The sequence below is a fragment of the Mus musculus genome, chromosome 1 (assembly GCF_000001635.26).
Source record: "Mus musculus strain C57BL/6J chromosome 1, GRCm38.p6 C57BL/6J".
Lineage (NCBI taxonomy): Eukaryota > Metazoa > Chordata > Mammalia > Rodentia > Muridae > Mus > Mus musculus.
In genome coordinates, this window is record NC_000067.6 from 191,045,826 (window position 1) to 191,071,524 (window position 25,699).

At 45.3% G+C, this 25,699-nt stretch overlaps 2 protein-coding genes across 9 annotated transcripts in view; one reads left to right on the forward strand and one right to left on the reverse strand.

The window, feature by feature from the left end:
- On the reverse strand, positions 1-17,250 carry Tatdn3 (TatD DNase domain containing 3). Of its 5 annotated transcripts, none has more exons than NM_026895.1 (10): positions 16,976-17,107; positions 15,400-15,432; positions 14,288-14,361; positions 13,002-13,086; positions 10,538-10,600; positions 9,437-9,546; positions 9,031-9,086; positions 7,035-7,147; positions 3,457-3,537; positions 1-495 (listed from the first exon to the last, which is right to left on the reverse strand). In NM_026895.1, the coding sequence occupies exons 1-10, from the start codon at positions 17,030-17,032 to the stop codon at positions 283-285; spliced, it is 885 nt and encodes a 294-aa protein (NP_081171.1). In that variant the 5' UTR covers positions 17,033-17,107; the 3' UTR covers positions 1-282. The 5 variants fall into 5 exon arrangements, with proteins under 5 accessions (NP_081171.1, NP_001156893.1, NP_001156894.1 ...); NM_001163421.1 differs by having other exon boundaries at positions 1-511; NM_001357166.1 differs by having other exon boundaries at positions 3-495; positions 3,457-3,534; positions 16,976-17,085.
- Positions 17,171-25,699, forward strand: part of Nsl1 (NSL1, MIS12 kinetochore complex component) — a 21,563-nt gene continuing 13,034 nt past the window's right edge. The window contains exons 1-4 of one of the 4 annotated variants that reach the window (XM_006497181.4): positions 17,171-17,447; positions 19,350-19,428; positions 24,165-24,295; positions 25,353-25,407. In XM_006497181.4, the coding sequence (XP_006497244.1) occupies positions 17,214-17,447; positions 19,350-19,428; positions 24,165-24,295; positions 25,353-25,407 (499 nt within the window). In that variant the 5' untranslated portion in view covers positions 17,171-17,213. The other 3 variants (XM_011238922.3, NM_198654.3, XM_017321425.1) reach the window with 3 other exon arrangements.

The window sequence follows — 25,699 nt, forward strand, 5'->3', positions numbered from 1 at the left end:
TTTTTTAAAAATACAGTTTTTAGAAATAATTTTTATATTCCGTGTGTCTATATAGAGATATGCCACCAGTGTGCTAGTGTCAGAGAAGGCTGGAGGGAATTACAGGCAGTTGAACCACCCAACATAGCTGCTGGGAACTGAACACGAGTCCTCTGGAAGAGCAGCAACTGAGTGCTCTTAATGGCAGAGCCATCTCTCCAGCTCCAAATTTGTTTTTAAGAGGAACATTTCTGTAAAACTGTGACTGCTAGCCATGTAAGATGGCTTCTTTCTCTGAGGCCACTAAAGCAAGCCCTTGCTTTCCCCAGCGCTGCCCTGGGCTGACTTGGCTTGCAGGGGGTGACTTTGAAGCTCTTTCTGAAGCAGGCTCTGCAGCTTGGGAAACAGTCTGAATGCATTCCGCGTCGTCACTTCTCGGACTTCTTCCACTGAAATCCCTTTCACCTGGGCAATGAACTCTGCTGCGATGGAAATGTTGCAGGGTTCATTCCGTGTCTGAAAGAGAACAGAGCTTGACACTCAGTGTGTAGATCCTTGGAGACTGTAGCTAAGAAACACACACACACACATACACACACACACACACACCCTGGTGAGCTCCTTTCATACTCTATGAAGGAGCTGACATTCCTTTTTAATGCTTTTAGAGTCAGGGTGGATGAACTTGGCAGGTATGGGCGACTCTATGTTTATGCTGTTCCAGGAAGAACTTGGAGGCACTTGCAGCCGAAGCCCTAAGCACCCAGCATGTGAAGCGGGTGCCAACTGAACCCAGAGAGAGCAGCTTGCCTGAAGGATTAAGTGTCCCTTGTTTTGCTGCTTGCATGAGTTCTGGGAAAGGCCACTGCACTCTGCTTGGCCCCTCACCTCAAAGGCTACCTGCCCAGTGTGGTTTCAAATGCCCCAAGGACTAGACTTAGGTTCTGCCAGCTTGCTGACCTTAAGGTACACCCCCCTCATCTTAATACCTGTGAAATAAACATTCTGCTTACACCCAGTGTCGTTTCTTTTTTCCTTTTTTAAAAAAAATTATTTTATGTACATTGGTGTTTTGCCTGCATGTATGTCTGTGTGAGGGTGTCAGATGCTGAAGTTACAGACAGCTGTGAGATGCCATGTGGGTGCTGGAACTGAACCCAGGTCCTCTAGAAGAGCAGCCAGTGCTCTTAACCACTGAGCCATCTCTCTAGCTCCTCAGTTGTGTTTCTTTTTTTCTTTTTTTTATTTAATTTATTTTATGTATGTGGGTACACTGTCACTCTCTTCAGAAACACCAGAAGAGGGGACTGGATTCCATTACAGTTGGTTGTGAGCTACCATGTGGCTGCTGGGAATTGAACTCAGGACCTCTGGAAGAGCAGTCAGTGCTATTAACCAATGAGTCATCTCTCCAGCCCCCCTCAGTTGTGTTTCCTAATGATTAAAAAAATAATAATAACAATATTTCTGCAATCAACAGCATTTAGACTTACTGAAAACATTTCTGTAATTATTAGTAAGTGGCTACTTGGGATAATAATAAGAGGAATACAATTATTAAGGTAAAAAACTCTTGATAATACAGGCTAACAAAATAAGTGTTTTAAGCCGGGTGTGGTGGCACACGCCTTTAATCCCAGCACTTGGGAGGCAGAGGCAGGCGGATTTCTGAGTTCGAGGCCAGCCTGGTCTACAAAGTGAGTTCCAGGACAGCCAGGGCTACACAGAGAAACCCTGTCTCAAAAAACCAAAAAAAAAAAAAAAAAAAAAAAAAAAAGTGTTTCAAAGAGTCACATTCAAGGCTGTCCATTACAGAGGTGAAACTCAGACTGGCCGAGCATGCTGGCACACATCTGAATTCCCAGTACCTAGGAGGCAGAAGCAGGAGAAGCAGGGGTTTAAGGTCAAACCTGGCTACATTCTAAGTTAGAGGTCAGTCTAGCTACATGAGATTTGTCTCAGAAACACACAAAGACACACACACTACATACACTACACACATACATACACACATAAGTACATATATACATTCATGACTTACCAATTTTTTAAAAATTTTATGTGTATGTTTTGCCTGCATGTATGTGTGTGCACCACATGCCTGACTGTTGGCCACGGAGGCCACTGAGGTCTCTGGAACTGGAGTTATAAATGTCTGTGAGCTATCATGTGGATTCTGGGAATAGAACCCAGGTCCTCTGGAAGAATAGCCAATGCTCTTAACTGTTGAACCATCTCTCCAGCCCTAACGGCAAGTTGTAACAATGGAACACTGTGTGGTTATTAAACACTCTGAGGGCTGGAGAGACAGCTAAGTAGTTAAGAGCACTGGCTGCTCTTCCAGAGGACCGAGGTTCAATTCCCAGCACTCACATGGCAGCCAACAACTGTCTATAACTCTAGTTCCAGAGGATTCAACTCCCTCACGGAAATATACATACAAACAAAAGAATGTACATAAAACACTCTGAGGAAAAGCATATTTATTAATATATACTAGTGAAAGAAGGTCCAAAAGATTGTGTTCAGCCAATCCTATCCTAGAGAGATGTGTGTGTCTTGATATAGACACAAGGGCTGATCCTATCCTAGAGAGGTGTGTGTGTGTATGTAGATATGAATACAGAGGTCTAAAAGGACATGAGTCCTTAGTCCTACTGATTTCTCATAGAGAAGGCTTTAGTCCCTTCCTGGAACACCCCATTAACCTCAAACGGGCGATGAGAAGACAGTGCCCTGTTCACAGAAAAGATGACATCCTAATAAGCTAATGAAGCTGGGCGTGGTGGTGCACACCTTTAATCCTAGCACTTGGGAGGCAGAGGCAGGTGGATCTCTATGAGTTGTGAGGCCAGCCTGGTCTATAAATAGAGTTCCAGGACAGCCAGAGCTATATAATAGAGGCTGTTCATTACTTCATACCAGCCACTGGTAGGCATTCTTATTTAAATTTCTTCATGTAATTCTTATGAAATAGTGAAGATAGTTTATATTTATAACTGAAAAGTCAGCGGGGCATAGTGGTGGATACCTATAACCCAGCCCCAGGGAAGCAGAGGTAAAAAGAGTAGGCATTCAAGGCCAGGCTCAGCTGCATAGGGAGTTTGAGGCCAGCCTGGGTTATGTGAGACCCAGTTTCACTAATGAATGAATGGATAAATGGTTAAATAAACAAACAGATGAATATAGTTTTAGAGAACTTCAGTAGATTTCCCAAAGTCAGGCAATCAGCATCTTGGACTCTCAAAAAGGGTTTGATGGAAATCTTAGTCATCCCAGACATGCTTCATGGCACTCACTACTACCGGCATGGAAGCACGCTCGCCGACAAACGGCAATCTCTGAAGCTCAGCAGTGTTTAGAAAAGATCCTCCGGGGGAATGGCCTCAACTTAGCATTTGAGTATTGCAGCCAGTCCCAGCTAAGCCACAACAGCCCAGATGAAAAGATGCGTCTATAAACCAGACATCCGCTTACCAGCTTTTCTGGTCCTAGCGCAGGTGAATCTGTTTCTAAGCAGATAGAACTCAGAGGCAGCTGTTTCACAAGCTTCTGCTTCTTAGAGAAAAGAGAGAGAACATTTAAAACAGGAAGAAGTGGAAGCGCATTAACTTACACGTGGACGAGTCTTGTCCTGCGGGACATGAACATCCATCTTTATCACCAGAGCTCACTGGACAGCTACCACGCCCTCACCAGTCCACTTCTGATGGCCACATGACCATTTCAAAGTAGGCATACTGCCTAAAATTTCAAAGATGATCCAAAGCTTTCAGGGAAACAAACACAATCTAGTAAATGCGAGAAATGCCCTACGAGAAATCAACTAAAAGGACAAACAGCTGCTCACAGAGAGGTTTAAAACTCTTTGGCTGGACTTCACTCTATATTCTGCACCTACTCTATATTCTGCACCTATTCTGGTTTTGAAAAATGATACAGATGTGTCTCACAGAATTGAAAGCACCATTGATTGTGATCTGTATCCTCATCTCATAGAGTATGAAAAATGAGTGTCATGAGAATGACCAGATACGGGACGTTAGCAGAGGTTGTCTTTGAAAGACTTTGAACTGTAATTCCTATACTGTGACAGTTAGGCTAAGGGGACAACTGCCTAACATGTGTGAGGCTTTACACCTGGTCCTACAATGCATAAGCATGTGTGTGAATACACATATGCACATACATAACCTTTACACCTCCACCCGACTCCATCACTCCATTCCCTCACCAGTCAGTCTTCCATCCCTCCAATCACTAGCGCACACTAACCAACTTTCCGTCTCCAATGCTTGTCTTGTCTGCACATTTCATTTACACAGAATCTTACAACATGTGATCGTTTGTGTCTGGCTGCTTTCTCCTAATATGTTTTCAAGGTTCAGTGACATTCTGACATGGTTTAAGTAGCGTGTTCCTCTTTATGGCGGACCAATACTCCACTGTATGAGTATGTCATATTTAGTTTATCTGACATCCGTCAGTAGACCCACGACTAGCTTGTCTCTGCTGTGTGACAATCACACACAATGCCCCTGAGCATCCATGTTTGAGTTTGTGAATATATTTTTTTCCCTTGGGTGTATGTTATTAGGGTGAAGTTAGTGGGCAGCAGACTCAGTCGTGTGGAACAGTGTCGCTCTGCAATCCTGAGGGAATGACTGAGCTTCTTTTCAACTTGTCTTGTCTGCTGTTTTCTTCAGAGAAGCACCTGCTTCCCAGAGACAGACAAAATCATTTGTAGGCTTTGCAGCCAGGCTTCTGTTTTTATCACTGACCTGTGTCTGCACTTACATATACTATACTGTGCTCTGTGTGTGCACACACACCTTAAACTGTGCTGTGTGTGTGCACTTACACATCCTACACTGTGCTCTGTGTGTGCACTTACACATCCTACACTGTGCTCTGTGTGTGCACTTACACATCCTACACTGTGCTCTGTGTGCACACACATCCTACACAGTGCTCTGTGTGTGCACTTACACATCCTACACTGTGCTGTGTCAGTACTTACACATCCTACACTGTGCTCTGTGTGTGCACTTACACATCCTACACTGTGCTCTGTGTGCACTTACACATCCTACACTGTGCTCTGTGTGTGCACTTACACGTCCTACACTGTGCTCTGTGTGCACTTACACATCCTACACTGTGCTCTGTGTGTGCACACACATCCTACACTGTGCTCTGTGTCAGCACTTACACATCCTACACTGTGCTGTGTCAGCACTTACACATCCTACACTGTGTTCTGTGTGTGCACTGACACATCCTACACTGTGCTGTGTGTGTGCACTTACACATCCTACACTGTGCTCTCTGTGTGTGCACTTACACATCCTACACTGTGCTCTGTGTGTACACTTACACATCCTACACTGTGCTCTGTGTGTGCACTTACACATCCTACACTGTGCTCTGTGTGCACACACATCCTACACAGTGCTCTGTGTGTGCACTTACACATCCTACACTGTGCTGTGTCAGTACTTACACATCCTACACTGTGCTCTGTGTGTGCACTTACACATCCTACACTGTGCTCTGTGTGCACTTACACATCCTACACTGTGCTCTGTGTGTGCACACACATCCTACACTGTGCTCTGTGTGTACACTTACACATCCTATACTGTGCTGTGTCAGCACTTACACATCCTACACTGTGTTCTGTGTGTGCACTGACACATCCTACACTGTGCTGTGTGTGTGCACTTACACATCCTACACTGTGCTCTCTGTGTGTGCACTTACACATCCTACATTGTGCTCTGTGTGTACACTTACACATCCTACACTGTGCTCTGTGTCAGCACTTACACATCCTACACTGTGCTGGTCAGCACTTACACATCCTACACTGTGCTCTGTGTGTGCACTTACACATCCTACACTGTGCTCTGTGTGTGCACTTACACATCCTACACTGTGCTCTGTGTGTGCACTTACACATCCTACACTGTGCTCTGTGTCAGCACTTACACATCCTACACTGTGCTCTGTGTGTGCACTTACACATCCTACACTGTGTTCTGTGTGTGCAGTGACACATCCTACACTGTGCTCTGTGTGTGCACTTACACATCCTACACTGTGCTGTGTCAGTACTTACACATCCTACACTGTGCTCTGTGTGTGCACTTACACATCCTACACTGTGCTCTGTGTCAGCACTTACACATCCTACACTGTGCTCGGTGTGTGCACTTACACATCCTACACTGTGCTCTGTGTGCACACACATCCTACACTGTGCTCTGTGTGCACACACATCCTACACTGTGCTCTGTGTCAGCACTTACACATCCTACACTGTGCTCGGTGTGTGCACTTACACATCCTACACTGTGCTCTGTGTGCACACACATCCTACACTGTGCTCTGTGTGCACACACATCCTACACTGTGCTCTGTGTCAGCACTTACACATCCTACACTGTGCTCTGTGTGTGCACTTACACATTCTACACTGTGCTCTGTGTCAGCACTTACACATCCTACACTGTGCTCTGTGTGTGCACTTACACATCCTACACTGTGCTCTGTGTGCACACACATCCTACACTATGCTGTGTGTGTGCACTTACACATCCTACACTGTGCTCTGTGTGCACGCTTACACATCCTACACTGTGCTCTTTGTCAGCACTTACACATCCTACACTGTGCTCTGTGTGCACACACATCCTACACTGTGCTGTGTGTGTGCACTTACACATCCTACACTGTGCTCTGTGTGCACGCTTACACATCCTACACTGTGCTCCTTGTCAGCACTTACACATCCTATACTGTGCTTGTGTGTGCACTTACACATCCTACACTGTGCTATAACTCTACGAGCCACTTCGCCCAGTAAAAGAGTAGTACTGTCCACTGTGCCACCTCTCCAGTCTGCCGCAGGTCCCTTTTAAGCTTTTTAAATGTTTGAGTGGAGACAAGTTTAACTTTTGAAACGTAACTAGAATAGCATCACAAGTTTGTCACACAGCATATGTTATTTGCACCATACAGAGTGTCTGGTAAGTTTTAATCGAAGACTTTACCTGTCCACTTCGTACGATGGATGGGGGAATGGAGAAGTAGTAACCGGCCCTGGCGCCTTCCATGGCTACCGATGGCCGACCGTCAAATGCATGCAGCAGAACCTGTTTTGCACCTCTCAAATCAAACACAAATCACAGTTCCATTTTGTCTCCTAACAAAGAGCTTCCCATTAGTCTAATTAAACAGAAATCTGAATTATAAGCAAATATTTATGATGATGCCAAGATCATATTCCATTGCTTCTAAAGTTTCAATAAACAGTTAATGTTCAGCCAGGAGAAAAATAAGTTTTTTAATCTTCAGAATAAAATAGTTGAATAACGCCAGGCGTGGTGGCACACGCCTTTAATCCCAGCACTTGGGAGGCAGAGGCAGGCGGATTTCTGAGTTCGAGGCCAGCCTGGTCTACAGAGCGAGTTCCAGGACAGCCAGGGCTACACAGAGAAACTCTGTCTCAAACAAACAAACAAACAAACAAGTAGTTGAATAACATTGAAATGCAGTTTTTAAAGCAATCATCTAAACTATCTCTACCACTAGGTCTTTTTCATGTCTGTCAGCTGTCAAAGTACCATTCCTAAGAATGGTAAGAAAAGGGTTTCAGGCAAACCCTTCAATTTTCCTAAGGAAATGCTAGTAGAGAAAAAAAAAGGATTCACAAATTAAACAGGCCGAGGCTCATAAAACCAACCCCTAATCTCCGCCCCCTTGCCTTGTATGTGTGTGTGTGTGTGTGTGTGTGTGTGACTGAGGACCAAACCCAGGCCCTTCCCCATACTGGGGCCATCCCTCACCACTGAGGTTCATCTTTCACACTAACTCCAGCTCTTACATGGTAGTTGTTCAGCCGCCATAAATCAAGTGTTCAGTGACTCCAGAGGGCTCAGCGCTGACAAACCCATCACTGCCACACCTCTAACTGCAGGGAGAGGGCTCAGCACTGACAAACCTATCACTGCCACACCTCTAACTGCAGGGAGTTCCATTATTTCACCATCTGAGTTTCAAGTCATGTGAATATTCATGATGATCATAATTTTGTTGTAAAATTGATTTAGTAGGCTACAACCAAACAATGTGGGGTTTTGTATACACACAACTGTAGACTAACACACCTGTACATGTACATGTACTGCATCTTATACATCTGATAGGACTTTTTAATGCATATAGGAGTCTAAAAATAAGGTGCATTTCTTATTGGTGATTGCACTTTAACCTTTGGAAAAGAACTGTGTTCCGGTTAGAGAAACCAGAGCAAGTGAGCATGCTCTTTGCACACGATGGCCACATCTGCACAGTAATGCTGCTTTGTTATTTAGTTATCATTTTCATATATTAACTCATGGTATATATGTGTTTGTACAAGTACTATGTGCCACAGTAGAGGTCAGAGGACACCTCCCCAGAGATCTGGGTACTGAACTCTGGTCATCAGGTTTGTGGGCAAGCCCCTCTACTATCTGGCCCCAAAGCAACAGACAGAGAACAAGCCGACCACGAGCAATGAGTCCTTCTTGCCTTATTTTCCCTTGTTGGAGCCAGGGGCTGGAGAGATGGCTGTGCGTTAAAAGTACCCGCTGCTCTTGCAGAGGACCTGGTTGAGTTCCCAGAACCCACATGGCAGCTCACAGCTGTCTATAACTCTAGTTACAGAGGGCCTGATGCCCTATTTGGGCCTCTTAGGACACCTGGCACAGATGCAGTAAATGTGCATATATGCAGGCAAAACACTCAAATACACAAAATTAAAATGAATAAATAAATCTTAAAAGATAAATAGAAATTGAAACTTCAAATTTTCATTTGCTCCAGTCAAGCCGGACGGACACATAATTGCACAAAACGACCTTGTAAGTGCTAGCCTGGCCCACAAGCTCATCCTGGTGGGCTCTCCTCCACTCTCCATGCAGCCCTTGTCTTTCAGGGATCAAAGGGAGACACACTTGCTCCTTAGGCCCTCCACTGGAGCGTTAGGGATAGAAGTATAAGTACCTTGTTCACGTAAGAGGCTGATGGTGGGTCTTCCAGCTGAGCGTGAGTGCACATTTCTGTTTAACAACAGCAAAATTCCTTTGTTGTATTAAAATAATTCAAGAGGTCAGAGAGATGAGTCAGCTACTCTTGCCACCAAGGATCGGGCTTGTCCCTGGCACCCACATGGCAGCAGCTGGTTAACAACTTTAACTCCAGTTCCAGGGGGTACCACGACCTCTCCTGGCTCCCACAGGCATTACACAAACATAGTCCACAGACACGCATGCAGGCAAACACACACACACTCAGAAAGAATGAATTTTAAAAAATAACCGAGAGAAAAAGAGAGAGAGAACTCATTTCAAGAGGACCAACTGCTAAGGAATTTGCTGTGTAGTTATGAGTAGAAAGATAGTTCACCCACAGAGGCACATTTAGCCTTTTGGCCAGTTGCACTTGTCTGATTAGGACTTGTCTTTGTTCTTCCTTCTCCTCATCAGTGCCTGCATATCTGGGGGTGAAGTCTAGCCCCACCTGCAACAGGAAGACAAAGGAGAATCACATGTCTTGTGCCATGAGCCCAAAGAGACCATGAGTCAGCACACCGACCTCAGACATCATTACACAGCAGCCACGTCAGAGTGTTAGCCAAGTAGATAAAGTAACACAATAACATAGTTGAAGTTGACGTCTAAGTTGTTTTACATTCCTCTTGTGGGGTTCTACAGTGTTAACATTCACTGTGTATGCCACGCATCTCAGCTTGGTGTAGCAGCCCTGCATGCATTCAGAAGTCAGGCGGGCTCACTGCACTGAGAGCAATGCAGATTACAGAAGACCACTCTCACTGCTGCTACCTGGTGGGTACTCTATGCACTCCAGTCACAATGCATCTTCTTATCTTTTATGTTTAATAGGAAGAGGTACTTTTCTACTGTGATAAAGTTCTCTAGCATTATTAATAATTCAAGTGACAAGGTCTTTAATCACACACTCAAGACTAAAGTATGCCTTTATGTTACTTATGAAGTTGGGTTTTTTTTTTTCAATTTTAAAAACTACATTTACTAGGTGGAGGGTTACACATGGAGGCCATAGTGCACACATGCAAGACAGAGGACAACATTCAGGAGTCAGTTCTTCCTTCCCGCTGTGTAGAGCAGGCTTGGTAGCAAGTGCTTTCTGCTGAACCATTTCATGGCCCTCCCTCTACAGGGTGTCTTAGTTTCTCAGAGCAATGGCCACACTTAAGCAAAAGCTGCGTTTTTGGAAGTATTACTATATCATCGTTGTAAATAGAAAATGCATTCCATCACCATTAAAGCAAGCCTAGAGGAGCGCTTTCTATTACTCCATTCCCAGGTGGTCTTGCTTACCACACAAGTATCAAGTTATTAGCAGGCTGAACGCAGTGGTGAACATAACAATTCAAGTCCGTTATAATCACTAGTGCTGAACTAAGGACTATTACACATGTCCCATGGAGGTCTGAATTAGACGTCATGTGATCATCAAATGGGTTTACCTCTCCGATTGCCAACAAGCGATCCTTGTACTTCTCAATAATAGGCAAAGCTACATCCAAATCCTGCAAGGAAAATAAAATGTGAATTTGTAAATGCCGAGTGGGAATGCTGGCTCCTCGGCTGGCATAGGCAAGGCCCTACGCCATACTGGCACCTCACACACCTGAATCTTCTACCCAACCTGTCTGTAGGAATTATCTCCTCCATCAAACCGGCAGCTCTAACTAGACATCTCAGAAGGAACATCCACACGAGTTCTGAGTTCTGGTTACCGGGCTGTGAGGATCCCACTTCCACAGGCCCCTCTGCTTAGGAGGAGACATGTCCTCAAAGGTCTGATCTGGAGTTCCGTGGCTGTCATGCACATGACTGTCTCCTCCTTGGCATCGGTTTGTCAGTTTACAATAGCAGCAGACCCATTTCCCCTTTGTTCTCTTTGCCTTGATTTGTCTTCATGATCCTGCTTGGTCGATCTTCATAAGAGTTCAACAATATAAGCAATGCATTTCACATATGAGCTCATCTGGGAACTGCCGTAGTGGTGGGCTGCTAGTTTAAGTGATATTACCTTATGCATTTAAGAGAATTTGGCCTGTGGTGTCTTTCTAAGGTGAAGATTTAGAAATTGCTTGTAGATAAGATGTTAAAGATTTGTTTATTGTTAGCTGGGTAGTGGTGGCCTTTAATCCCAGTACTCAGGAGGCAGAGGTAGGCAGATCTTTTTGAGTTCAAGGCCAGCCTGGTCTACAGAGTGAGTTCCAGGACATCCAGGGCTACATTGTTTATTGTATGTGTATATGATATGTGTGCTTCAGTGAGTTCCATGTGTCATGCGTGTGAAGGTGCCTGAGGAGGTCAGAGGGCAGCACAACTAGGTATCTCAGGTAGTTGTCACCCTGATGTGGGTGTTGGGAGTCCAACCTTTGAACCCCACAAGGGTGGTGCGTGCCTACCACTGAGCCATCTCCTCTGCTCCCTGTGGAATATTTTAAACCATTTGGTGGATTATTTTCAGAATACATAAACTGTAAAGTTCTTCCATGGAAGAAAATCAGAATAAGAGAGAACCACGGAAAGGAGGGAACCAGATGAGAGAGGAAAAGGAGATTAATGTTTATGGAGAGAGGGAGGCAAGGCTGAGGGGGAAGTAACGGAAGTCCTTAGAGAAATACAGAAGACTTACGGACAATTCACACTGGCCCAGGAGCTGCAGGTGTAGGAGCCCCAGTGGAGAAGCTGTCTGGCAACAGCTGAGGAAGTTATCAGACAAGGCCTCTTACCCACAAGAGGGAGCAATAGCTCGAGTACAGAGTGTGAGTCAGAAAGGGGCTGGAAGTTAAGGATGAAGATTGGATGCAGAGACTTGCACCTCCCAGAGTGTGTTCTAGTTATGAGAGAATAAACAAAACTTGTGGGGAGGCCATTCAAACATCTGATGAAAGAACTAGAGTTTTCTGCCAAGTCAGGTGATAAACAGAAACTGACACTATAATCTGAGTCACATTACTTATTTAATGCATACCAATGCATTCATATGTTTTAAAAACTTGTCTTTATTATTTTAAATTGTGTGTATGCAGGTGCCCTCAGAGGCCAGAGGCACTGGGTCTCCTGGAGGTGGACTTGCAGGTGGAGGGTGGTGGGAATCGAACTTGAGTCCCCTGCAAAAGTCGTATGAATTCTTAACCACTGAGCCATCTCCCTGGCCTCTGGACTTTTAATGTTTTAACTGGGGATTTAACCTAGGATATGGTAGGCAAGCACTCTTCCACCGAGCCCATCTCTCTCTCTGTGATTCTTAGCTAAAGCAATCTCACTTTGAGACAAGGTCTCCCACTGGGACCTGCGGCTTATAGGGTGACTGGCCAGTGAGCTCTGAGGACCCTCCTGTCACCACCTCCACAGCTCTGAGATTAGTAGTGTGCGCCAACACCCATGGTTATCTTACATGTGGTCTACGACCACACTCAGGGCCTCACACTTGCGCAGCAAGCACTCTGTCGACAGAGCACCTCCCCAGCCCTCCCATCACTTTGGGGGTAGGGGGTGGTGGATAAAGCAGTATGACATGGTTAAAATATATGGAGGGAGCAAAACCAAAATTCCACCATATCATTCCTTGTCATACAAGCTCAGCCTGATCGAAGGCCCCGTTTCTTTGTTTCCGGTCATTAACTAAGAATACAAACCAGAAGCTGGGTTTTAGTGGCACAGGCTGCCATTCTAACAACTGCGGAAGTGGAAATGGGAGGATCATGAGTTCAAGCCCTGCCTGAGCATGAGTTGAAGGCCAGCTTGGACGATTCAGTGAGTGGCAGAATGTTCGCCTGGCATGGCTGAGGGCCTAGGCCCAGCCCCCAGCCCTCCCATCTCCACAGCCCAGGACGAGAACTTAGAAAGCACTGTGGAGTGATGACAGAGCCAGTTGCACTGGTTAGGCCTCTTATTCTATAGGATGTTTACCTTTAATGTCACGCTTCTTGGTTTTTCTGGTGAAAGCTCTTGAACTGGGTGAACTCCCAGACATGGCAGGACGAATCCATTATACCTACAAATGTAGAAAGTTAAGAAAACAACCTTAGGTCCGGAGACCACAGTGTCCCTAAAGAACAGGAAGGAAACGCCCTGCCTTTAGGGCTGACATGATTTTCTTCCTCCTCCTCCCTCCTTTTTTAAAATTTCTTTTGAGACAAAAGTCTTACTATGTAGCCCTATTTGGCTTGGAATGAAGTTTGTAGACCAGACTGGTCTCAAACTCACAGGGATCCTCCTGCCTCTCTCTGTCTCCAGAGAGTCCAATTAAAGGTGTGTGCTATCATGCCTGCTTCTCCTCATTCTTCTAACAGAGAATTCTTTGATAATGTGTGAATTGGACAGGACTGTCTTTCTTTATAAGTCTTTGAAACCTTCATTAGAGCAGCTTTAGGGTCCCTGCTTTGGTCTCAGCACTAAGAAGGCTAAGGGGGGAGAGATGCTTGAGGTCAAGAGGTCAAGACCTCATTTAATTAATGAGGTTAATTAAAAGTAGCATCAAAGCTGGGCGTGGTGGCACACGCCTTTAATCCCAGCACTCGGGAGGCAAAGGCAGGCAGATTTCTGAGTTCGAGGCCAGCCAAAGTGAGTTCCAGGACAGCCAGGGCTACACAGAGAAACCCTGTCTCAGGGAAAAAACAAACAAACAAACAAACAAAGTAGCATCAAAGCTGGAGAGGTGGCTCAGCTGACAAAGCTCATGAAGGGCTGAAGTTCTGCTCCCCAGCTGGTAGCCATGGTGGCTCCCTCTAATCTCAGGTTCGGAGAGGCGGAGAGGCAGAGGCAGGGGATCCCTAGAACAATCCAGGATAACTTGACTAGCCAAAATCAGTGGTTTTGTGAGTCCTCTTGGTTTAGTGAGCAACCTCAATAAATAAAGAAGAGAGCCATCAAAGAAGATACCTAATGTCAACCTTGGATGTTCACATGCCCACATATGCAAGCACATCTGCATCAGATGTGAATATATACCACACATACACACCACACCACACCACACCACACCACACCACACCACACACATATACACATACACACAGAAGAAGAAGGAGAAGAAGGAGGAGGAGGAAGAATAGGAAAAAGAAGAGGAGAAGGAGAAGGAGAAGGAGAAGGAGAAGAAGAAGAAGAAGAAGAAGAAGAAGAAGAAGAAGAAGAAGAACCACCACCACCACCACCACCACCACCACCACCACCACCACCACCACCACTAGCACCACCTTTCTGAAAGCTGCATAATTCTTTCAAATTCTCCTGCATGTTCAGCAACTGCCACAAGGGCCATGACATTAGCCTAAACAAAACAAAACAAAACGAAATAAAACAGGAGAACAGAATACCAAACAATATGCACATTTAATATAAATTAAGGGAAATATTAAATTTTTCTATATATTTTATTATTTTTTAACCCAGTTCCAGTAGTATAATCAAAATGATTACCACTGAACTCTTATTATTTAAGGTCATATGTTTACTGCGTATTAATGTCACCTCATTAACCTATAAAGACCAAAGGTAAGCATTTCTTTAATTCATTGGACAGAAACTGCATTTTGGGAGGAACCACCATCCTTAGGCTCATGTGATCCCAAAGCCCACAAGCCAGTTAAGCTGCCACAATGGCAGTGTACACGTAATTCCAGAAATACTTCCAAGATTCTGTAATTTTTACTTTTAAATTTTATTCTCTATGTGTGTGCCTGCAGTATGTGTGTGTGTGTGCACTGTGTACACACCGCATGCAGTGAGTGGAAATCAGAGGACACCTTTCTGGAGTTGGAGTCAGTTCTGTGCTTCCACTGCAGTCCCAGGAATTGAGCTTGCAATATCAGACTTGCAAGTGCTTTTCTCCACTGAGACATCTCTACAGCCCTTGATAACTTTTTCTAACAAACCAAAATGTTTCCAAAGACTGTAATACACCCTTGATCTCCAAAATAATATGACTTTAAAACTCAAAAGACTGACTGCCCCATTCTCCAGTGCTGCTAAGCATGGTGGCTGTAGGGACACATTTTTAAATCAGACCAGCATGTCTCTATCATTTCATTAGCATGTGCCTTTGTCCTGCTACTAACCTGCAGACATTAGATTCCTCATCTATCAAATGGAGAATATATGACTATAAAAGAGTAACTTCCTCAGAAGGTGAGACTTTAAATGATCTAAAGTTCAGTGGGGGGTTAGCTCTGTGGCTGGCACAGAGTGAGAGCTTAAATATACTGCTGACCACGGAAACAGCAGAGTCTGCCTACTTGGTCCCTAAAAACAGTATGTTGAATGAAACAGGAAGGGCACAAAAGGGGGGGGGATATGGATTCTAGCTTACCTTCCTGGCTTTCTCCAACACATCATCCAGATCCTACAACAAACAGAAGCAACCACGTTTGTTTTACACGAGTAATTAACTGCTCTTGGTCCATATACAGGCAGCAGAGGCACCATTAAGGACAACATTGTTAGCAAGGAACAGAGTGGCAGAAAATGAAGTCACCCTCCTCCTTACTCTCACAGTCCATGATGCACACTATATCAAAACAGAGATCTCTGTTGCCAAACACACAGAGCTTTCCTGTCCTCTCTCACTCTGTCCCTCAGAGGCTTCTGGACATTTCCCTCATGATTTGCTTTCACAGCCTAGTGGTAGGTAACTCTTCAGTCTCCTTGACTGATTCTCTGTCCTTTTTGTGACTTCAAGCTCTTCTGTTCTCTTTCCACTTGCCTTAAGGGATTCTGCCTTTTTCCTTTGTTTGTTTAACATCCTCGACCACACTATGTAAGATCTCTATCACTAAGCTATATCCTCCCCTTCTCGTGGTTTTTGATACCATGCTGAATCTCCAACTTACAGAGTTTTTACTCTCTCCAAGACCCACGACTCACATTTGAAATGATTATGTATTCTAATCTTTCCACTTGGATGAGATCAGACTTAACCAATATCCCCCCACTAGGATTTCCAGCTGCCCACCTGCCCACTCTGATCCCAAACCTTTTCTCGTCTCAGCAAAGGCCATCACCATCTTCCTTACAGGAAGCACAAACTGAAATCTAAGTCATGCTCGATTTCTTCCTCCCCTTGCTGTTCTTATCCAAGGCATGCATGTACTGTTGGTGTTATTCCTAAAATTTGTTGAGTACATGGTATTCTCATGATATTCTCACTGTACTGGCTTCTACCAGCTCTTGTCTGTAAACTGAGACGTTTCCTAAATGCTCTCACTTTCTCTCCTCCACCTTTTTGCCACTCAGCAGCAAATTTGTCTTCAGAATATTCGCTCTCTATATATATTTAAAATGGGTTTGTTTTTAAACTTTTAAGGGTTAAGACTGTGCATCTAATGCAATCCAAATGTCTTACTGACCTTGACCTACCCTTCCCAGCTCCTGGAAATTTCTCCTTTATTAAGTGTTTCCAGCTGCTGGTTAACTAAAACAGATCAAATTCTATAATGTATGGGAGGTCTACAACCTGCCGGTGTTCATCACTACCATACACTCACACCCTAAGCGTCACCTCCTAAGAAAAAGGCACCTACTTCTCCTTCCTCTTCACTTTCCCCAATGTAGCCGGTAAAACCTATTTCCATCCCTACACATTCACTCCATCAAGTGTTATTATTTTTGTTTGTCCCTCTGCCGGGCCAGAACTAGAACCTCTGCTAAGGGCTTGGATGGATCAGCACACCTCAAGAGTGGTAGGAGAAAGGGGTGTTGAGACGACAAACTAAAGCTTCATAGAAATAGTTAACCGCCGTGTAAGATGAGGAATGTCAGTTCCAGGACGCTGGTTCGAAAGGGTCGCCATAGACTAGGTACGGTCTGAGGATTTGGGGGAGAAAAACTTGCGGGAAAGGAGACACGGCCCTCCCGACTCCCGCAAGCCCCAAGTCCCCCTCACATACGTTGTCAAAGTCCGAGGCGGAGAGATGGCAGTGACAGTCCACTAACCCCAAACCCATAGCTACTCCTGCAGGCTTCTCGACTGCAAGCCAGGCGGCGGAACTCTGGGGCCGCGGAACCCGAGGCGGAACCTTGCGGCGGCGGCGGATCGGGTTTCCAGTCGGACGCGTGCAGGAGCGTTCCAGGGAGGGAAGCATCCTTCCGGTCTCAGCGATTCCCGCCTTAGTTTAAACCGGGAAGATGGCGGCTGTCTCTGAAACAGTGCTCGTCTCCGCCCCGCAGGACCACGATGCCCAGGCCGCCTCAGACCCTCAGGCCACGGCAGCAGACTCTCCCCTAGAGGACTTCCGAGTGCGCTGCACCTTGAAGAGGGCGGTGATGGAAGTGATGGAGATGTGCGGTCGCTTCGTGCAGGAGCTCGGGGCCGTGCTGCCGGAGGACGTCCGCGAGCTCGCGCTGCGGGACGCACAGTGGGTACGGACCCCTCTTTCCCGGTCCTCACCCAGCGCATCCTGGCTCTGGCTCGGGGCCCATGTCAGGCCTTCGCAGATGGAACGATGCCCAAGACTGGCTTGGGAAATGCCAGGGAAGGCAACTAGATGCTAGTGCCGCCTGGGTGCTGCTTCCTGTCAGGAACATACAGGGCGAACACGTATGTAATCTTAAGAAGCAGGCGGTATTAAGTGTACCCATATTCTTGAACATGTACAGCGCTATACGTATAAACAAGGCATCACATTTTGCTTTCATAGCAAGCTTTCAAATCTTGTGTTTTACAAAACATTTCTTTTGGTAGTTAAGTGCGCAGTAAAGACAAAGTCGCTCTCCTGTGGGCCAGCGCAACTTTGCTGGTTGGTATGAGGAATTCTCCAGGAAATGATAATCCTTGAAGTCAGTCATCTGGCTAGGTTTTTGGTCATTGTTATTGTTTTTGTTTGTTTTTATAACATCGTGTGGATTCGGGGAGAAAACATTTTCTTTTTAAGTTGAAAATAGATGAAGAAGCTGTCTTGGTGTTAAATTTTACCAAGTTCTAGTTGAGCTGGTCATGACAGTGTATGCCAAGTACTCGGAAGGCAGGGGCATGCAAATCTCTGTGAGTTCGAGACTAGTCTGGTCCACGCCGTGAGTTCCAGACAAGCCAGGGCTACGTAGAACCTGTGCATCCTGTTGCTCCCCCGGCACCCATAAACCCTTAGAACACACTTATTTCTCCTATATTTTGTGTACCCCTGAATATGATGGTTTCTGGGAAAAGACACTAGAGATCGAAGGACTGCTAACTCAAGCAGATAAACAGCCTATATGTAGGGGAAAGTTTCAAGCTTGTAACAGCACATTCATGACCAATGACAAGAGTGCAGAGTAAATATAGAGGTTGTCAGCATCAAAAACTAAAACAACAGTGGTTAAGGGAAAGAATAATGAAGAAACCTTCCTTGGATTGTAGTTTTATACCCCAGTTTTGGGAATAGTAGCTCCTGTGTTATTCTCTCCTTAGAAGTAAGGCAAGGAGAGAAACGGCACTTAATGTTTTTAATAGTTATCTTGGGAGATGACTGTAACTAAGAGGGTTTATCTGATTATAGAAAAATGCTAAGATAATGAGAACATTTACATGTAGGAATAGACAAATGTGACTTCACCTCTAATAGCTTGTTGAATGAGATCTTAAAGAGAATCAGAAGTAGAGAAGGTTTGTTGATAAACATCTAGGAAAGACTGAGAAACACAGTGACATTCTTAAATGATAGATGAAACAGCAATGAGTATTTCAAAGACAATTTGTTTTCTAAATGTCCTCAAGAGTTTAATATAGTAAGAATCTTATCCTATAAAATAGGTTTTTTTTTCCCTTTAGTGCTAAGAATTGAAAGCAGAGCCTTCCTTGCTCTTGCTAGCAAAGTGTTGTCCACTGAGCTATATCACAGCCCTTTTTATAAGATACTAGTATAGAATACATACTCTAGCTCATAATTATCAGTCATTATTTATGCTTACTTCTTAATTATAGAAGTGGTACAGAAGGCGTGCCCATTGACAACAGTTTCAAACAATCTCGTATTTTAAGTCCTCCTTGACTTCCCCATCCATCCTGAACCCTTCCTGGGGACAACTTACTGTTGCATAGCCCTGCACTTCTCTAGAGGCTGCCACTCTCTGTTGTTTGTCACTTATCTGGCCGTAGTGACGGTGTTATAGATAGAGCCAGTGCAGTCTCTACCATGCGCCATGGGTATTTAGCCCCTCTCCTAAGAGTTAATTTTCCCACTGTTTCCATTCCAGTTCACCAAGAGTCCATTATTTTTTACTAACGCGTTTGAGTTCTGTGTCAGAGTCACTTTTACTGACTTGGCTGTGCTGGATTTATTGTAGACATTTGAGTCGGCTGTGCAGGAGAACGTCAGCTTTAACGGACAGGCCTGGGAGGAAGCTAAAGAGCATGGCTTAATGGGTATGTGATTTAAGTCTTTCTTCTGTGGTTAATCTCTGAGGCTTTTATTTTGAATGCTAATTTCCAAACCTGTTCTCAGTCTCTCTGTGGTGTTTGAGTAAGAATGGCCTCCCTGCCCATCTCAGTGACTTCACAGACAACAGGGAGTGGCACTATTTGAGGAGGTGTGGCCTTGTTGGAGGAAGTGTGTCTGTCACTGGAGTGGGCCTTGAGGTGTCCCATGCCGTCTCAGTCTGTCTCTCTGTCTCTGTCTAACTGTCTGTCGAACTCTGTTGCTCTTTCCCCCCTGTTCCCCTTGTGGGTCTGGATGTAGCTCTCTGCTACTCCAATGCTTTGCATGCATGCCACCAGGCTCCCCACCACGATGATAATGGACTAAGTTTTTGAAACTGTAAGCAAACCCCCAGTTAAATGCTTTCTTTTATAAGAGTTGCCTTAGTTATGGTTGTAAGCCCCTTGAGGTACCAGAGAATGGACAGGCCCCACCCTACAGAAAAAAAAAAGCCCACCAATCCCTGATCTTGCCCCCAAGATTATGCCCCACATAATCCCACCAATCACAGGCCACCCTAGAAAGCTTCATGCCTCCTCCCTACAAGAAACCCCTCGTAAGCCCTGCTTCCTGCTCAGTCCCTTACTGCTTCCCTCCTGTGCTTTTCCTTTTTTGTTTGTTTGTTTTTTTCAAGACAGGGCTTCTCCGTATATCCCTGGCTGTCCTGGAACTCACTCTGTAGACTAGACTGGCCTCCAACTCAGAAATTCGCCCACTTCTGCCTCCCAAGTGCTGGGATTAAAGGCGTGCATCCCCACTACCCGGCATGTTTTTCCTTTTAATAAATCTCTTCTATTGTGTGAGGTTTGCTGTGTGGTGTGACTTTGTGGGATTCCTTACCAGGATACCTCTCTGCTATAACACTTGCAGTGGTGTCTATTCACATCAATAGAACAGTGACTAAGACACCCACTCTTTTTTATAAACATTCACTGGGTAGGGATGTACACGTCACAGCATAGCTGGAGGTCAGAGAACAGCTTTCAGGAGTTGTTTTGATCTTTTTGCTGTGTGGGCTGCAGGGTTCGGTCTTGGCAACAAGCACTTTTCCTTGCTGAGCCATCTCACGACCTCTATTGTTTATTTTAAAAAGCAATTATTATGGAATAAAGAAAGTAGTGTAGATGTAGTAATATAGTATTGAAGTCTTAGTCCAAGATAGTGGGTACCTTGATCTACCTTGTGTGGTGCACGACTTCCTAAAGATCTCTCACCTGTCACTTAGATGTCTTGGGCAGTAGGCTCTTGGAGGGCATTGCACAATTGTCCCCACTTAAAGAAATAGGCCCAGAAAAATCTCAATGTTTCCCTATAGAGCCCGTTATATGTTTGCATTGCTTAGATAATACTTAGGAAGGATAGTGAAGTGTTTTACATTTAAAGTTAAGTTTAAAACCACACACATATCATGCAGAGGATGCCACAGATTTGTAGATAACTTATGTCTTAGAGTTTTACTGCTGTGAGCCAACACCATGACCAAGGCAAGTCTTATAAGGACAGCATTTAATTGGGGCTGGCTTACAGGTCCAGAGGTTCAGTCCATTATCATCAAGGCATTTGAGCTGATTACAGGCCTACTAGCAACTCTCTGTGCTTACAGCTTTTCTTCTCAGCAGTGGGAGAGTGCTGTGCCCAGGTCTTCTTGTCTGTTACTTAAGACTATGCTAGCTGTCTATTCAGAATTACCAAAACAGATTTTGGGTTTACATAATGTATTAGTTAGGGTTCTCTAGAGTCACAGAATTTATGGGTATTCTTTATATAGTAAGGGAATTTGTTGATGACTTACAGTCTGTAGTCCAACTCCCAACAATGGTCAACAGCAGCTGTGAATGGAAGTCCAAGGATCTAGCAGTTGCTCAGTCCCACAAGGCAAGCAGGTGAAGAAGAGAGAGCGAATCTTCCTTCTAATGTCCTTATGTAGGTCTCTAGCAGGAGGTGTGTCCCAGATTAAAGGTGTGTGCCACCTTGCCTGGATCTGGGACTTGCTTTGTCCCAGATGACCTTGAACTGGAGATCTCCCTGTCTTAATCTGGGATTCATAGCCACTATGCCTCAAGATCTCCATGCCAAGATCCAGGTTAGAAACTTTTATCTCGGGCCGGACATGGTGGCGCACACCTTTAATCCAGCACTTGGGAGGCAGAGGCAGGCAGATTTCTGAGTTCGAGGCCAGCCTGGTCTACAAAGTAAGTTCCAGGACAGCCAGGGCTATAGAGAAACCCTGTCTCGAAAAACAAAAACAAAAAAGAAACTTGTATCTCCCAGCCTCCAGATTAGGATCACAGGTGAGCCTTCCAATTCTGGATTGTAGTTCATTCCAGATATAGTCAAGTTGACAACCAGGCATAGCCACTACACATAATAAAAGGATAAAACCACCAGCCTCAGTTTTGTGAAAATATTAACGAAATAATTGTTGATTAGTAGGGTACATAGAAGCCAGGTATGAACACTTCCCACACCACACAGTTCTTCAGGGGTCTTTATAGAAAGGAAAGTGTCAGGGAAGGAGACACAAGGCAGTGCTGTGTGTGGGAAAAGGAACAGCAAGTGTGTCAAAGGTGATAGAGTACAAAGGGAAATGCTCTATGTCGTGTGGCCTTGGAGGAATCACAGGAGGTTTTTTTGGTTCGGTCTTTTGTGTGAGTGTGTGTGTGTGACACCAGGCAAGTGCTGTGTCTGTGCTATTATACACCCCTGTCTTAGGTGGGAATTGTAAGGAGAATTGTGTGAACAGATTTAATAGGCTTGCTTCCGGGCAGATGCATAGAAGCAGAATAGCAGAATGGAGGCTTCACAAGAACAAAGGGTCGATTGGTTTCTGCTGTCTTTTTTTGTTTGTTTTCTTTTTTTGTTTGTTTTCTTTCTTTCTCACTTTCTTTTTGTTTGTTTGTTTTTGAGGGAGGGTTTCTGTGGAGCCCTGGTGATTCTGGGACTTGCTCTGGAGAGCAGGCTGGCCTTGAACTCTTTTTGAACAACTTCTGCCTCTTGAGCCCTGGGATTAAAGATGTGCCCACCACCGGGCCAGGAGCAGAGGTTTTGTTTGCTGAGATTTCCAAGTGCCCACAATCAGTGACACTCTAGACAGAATGAGTAGACTCTGTGAGAAGCAGCCTCTTTGTTGTCATCGTAACTGCTCTGGATGGGAGTTCAGTAAGGCAAATGTGTAGGCAATTCCTTATCTTTTTCAGTAATAGATTCCCAGCAAGTTTTTGTCCATTACAGCTTTGCAGAATCTGCCCCTTGGTGGCGCTAAGGAACCTTTTCCTACACAGAAGGCTGCAGTGTGGAAGGGAAGGAGAGGGCTGACTCAAGGTCGCTCCCTGACCTCTACATGCAGAGCTGCTGTGGCGCGTGTGTCCTCCCCATCACATAAAAAAGAACTTTTATAAAATCATGTGCTGTTCTTTGCAGGCCAGTGATGTCACTTTTCAAGTGAACATAGTAAAACCTAAAGCTCCTTATTTCAGAGAGGGTTGCAAGTGAGTGTTCCATATCCTCCTCAGATGTCCTCCAAAGAGGCTGCTGAGCAGACTCAGTGAGTGTTTGCTACGGGAGTGAGAGGCTGCACCTACTGCATAGCCTTCATCTAGATGTGACGAGTGTGCGCTCACACGAATACCAGCCGGCTGGCAGAATGTCTCAGAAACCTGTGCCATCATCTTCCTAGCAAAGCTTTAGCCAGTGGGATTAGCCTAGACTGGCCCAGGAGAGCTCATGGTGTGAGCCACTGAACCGAGCTCTTTAGTGTCCATTAACTATTTCAGTACTGGGGACTGAGTGCAGACCCTATCAATGCCAGGCAGAGGCTCTCACCACTGAGCTACCTGCCCCACCCGAGTATCTTTACTCTAAAGGTTTTTTTTTTTTTTTATTTTTTTTTTAAACTGCATCTGTCTGCAGTTACTTCTTCCAGGGTGCTTCATTTCTGTGCTCTGTCCTAGACCTTCTGAGTCCCGATTTACACACTAGTAAGGTTCCTGGGCAATCACTCCTGCTCGAGCTTGAGAACCACTGTCTACAGCCGAGGAAAGAGATGATAAAATAGTTGCCACTGAAGTCTGAGGAAGTCCCCCAAGTCACCATGCCTTTCCTTTCCCTGCCCTGGTGAGTCAGGTCCTAGAGTGGGTGCCCTTCTCACTGCTGTCACAGGTTGGGTTGCACAAAAATAAAGTGAACCCTGTCCATGGTATGAGATGCCTTTTATAGTTTAATTATGGTGGGGAAGGGCAGAGGACTGGCCCAGGGCCCTGCCCATGCGAGGCCCATGCTCTGGCACTGACTGCATCTCTGCCCTCCTCTCTGTCACCTGTCCTATGCTGTTTGGGTCGATCCGTTTGCAAGGCTCAGTGCCGTCAGTTTCCTCTCCCCGAGGTCCTTCTCCCTGAGCGATCTCATCCAGTGCTTTGTCCGCACCTGGATTTCAAGCCTAAGTGCTGTTCTTTATCTCCCACTGCTCCTGCTGCCGTCTTCTGCAGCCTTCGTCTCTGTGGCCTGAGGCACTTATCAGGTGCCTCTTTCTTGGGACTATGCTGCTCGCCTCGTGTTTCCTGGCGCTTGCAGATTAATCAGTGCGGAGATGAGGGGGGCTCCGTTAACCTGCCATGTTTGTTTTCTTTATTCTGTGACTTATGCTTATATAATATTTCTATACTAATAATGGACTTCTCTGAAATAGATTCTGACATCAAAGTGCTTGAAGATGAATTTGATGAGCTCATAGTAGATGTGGCAACCAAACGGAGGCAGTATCCCAGAAGGATCCTTGAGAGTGTCATCAAAACCTTGAAAGCACAGCACGCGAGTCTGGTGAGACGCTTATATCTAAATCCCTACACAGTATTTTACCACAGTAGAGAGTTAGTTTACTTACCTTTCATATAGTGCAGGCTGGTCTTGAACACCTGATCTTCCTTCTCTCACTGGCTGGGGTCAGTCACCATACCTATCACATATCAGTCTTCTCAGAATTATTGAAACTGGAGTAAATGCAAATGAGCCCTGAATCATAATGCCAATGAAGCAGGTCTGGCAGCATAGACCTGAGGCAAATGCTGAGGAGATTGGCTGGGTGCCATTGTCCCGAGAAGTGACCACAGCAGGCTTTAGATTGTGCCATTGTCTTTGCCTTTAGTTTTTTAAGTCAGCAGACTTTTAAGTGTGACCTTCCAGTATTGTCTCCTTCAGTAATGCTTTGGGGCATTAAAGGCCTGCACTTGACCTTAGAGTCCTGCTGTGACAGGAAAAAGAAGTCCTTGAGGATGTTCACTTTCTCACACATTCGGCCTTAAAGAGCCCTTCCCACACTGCAGAGCAGAGAAAGCGTTATCTGCCGTTGACTGTGTCATGCCTCCCTCTAACTTACCTCCTTGACCTGCTAGAGAAACTCTGGAACTAGTCAGCTCGAGGAGGGGGGACAGGCCTGGAGAGCATGAGTGTGCCCTGTCACTGACTGTGGCAGGTCCAGCTGCTCCTGTGTGCTTCCGTGAGGAAGACGGAAGACTGCTGTGGTAGTGTAGCCACTTTTTTGAAGTTTCTGTGGAAATAGGAGTTGTGAGTTCCAGATATTTGTCCTGAATGAGCATCCGCCACACTGCGGTCCTCGCCCGGTATTTTAGAGCTGCCTTCCCTGTTTCCTCTGACTGCGATCTTCATAGTGCTGTTTGTTACTCTGCAGCAGAGGGCGGTGCATAAAAGGTATTCAAGCCTAAAGACATTTGCCACCCAGAGTTCAGGAGCTAAAAAGGGTTAAACCTGGAGGCCAGCACTTTTGACTGTGTGTCTGCTCATACCAGCTGAAAGAGAGGCTGAGTCATCTGAGGCATTACGTGTCTAAGGTAAATGTTTTAATTTGTCCTGTGTTTAGAAGCAGTATCACCCTGTTGTACATCCTCTGGACCTGAAATGTGACCCTGACCCAGGTGAGCCAGTGTGAGAATGTGTTGAAGATGACGCTCCCTCTGAAGCTCCTCGCTGTCCGTGCTCTCTGCCACAGTCGGTGCCTAGCACTTGTTTCGAGACTTTACAACAGTCTTCAAAGTTTTGCACGCTTCCTGTCTCTGGTAAATGCACTGGGGTCAGATGCTGCAGCGGCTGCATGGCTGTGGCTGCTGCTCCTCCAGGCACTCGCTTTTCGTTCTGTTTTGCTGTAGCTTTCTTTGTTGTAGTGTGTTTTGTTTTCATGACTTGAGACTTTACCTTTAATGTGCTCCA

Excerpts from the sequence above, each read along its gene's own strand:
- Tatdn3 (NM_026895.1), bottom strand. The coding sequence starts at position 17,032 with ATGGGTTTGGGGTTAGTGGACTGTCACTGCCATCTCTCCGCCTCGGAC. Across the intron at positions 7,148-9,030 it reads CAGCCTCTTACGTGAACAAG|GTGCAAAACAGGTTCTGCTG; the intron begins GTACTTATACTT and ends TTGATTTGAGAG. Across the intron at positions 3,538-7,034 it reads CCATCGTACGAAGTGGACAG|AAGCAGAAGCTTGTGAAACA; the intron begins GTAAAGTCTTCG and ends CTTTTCTCTAAG.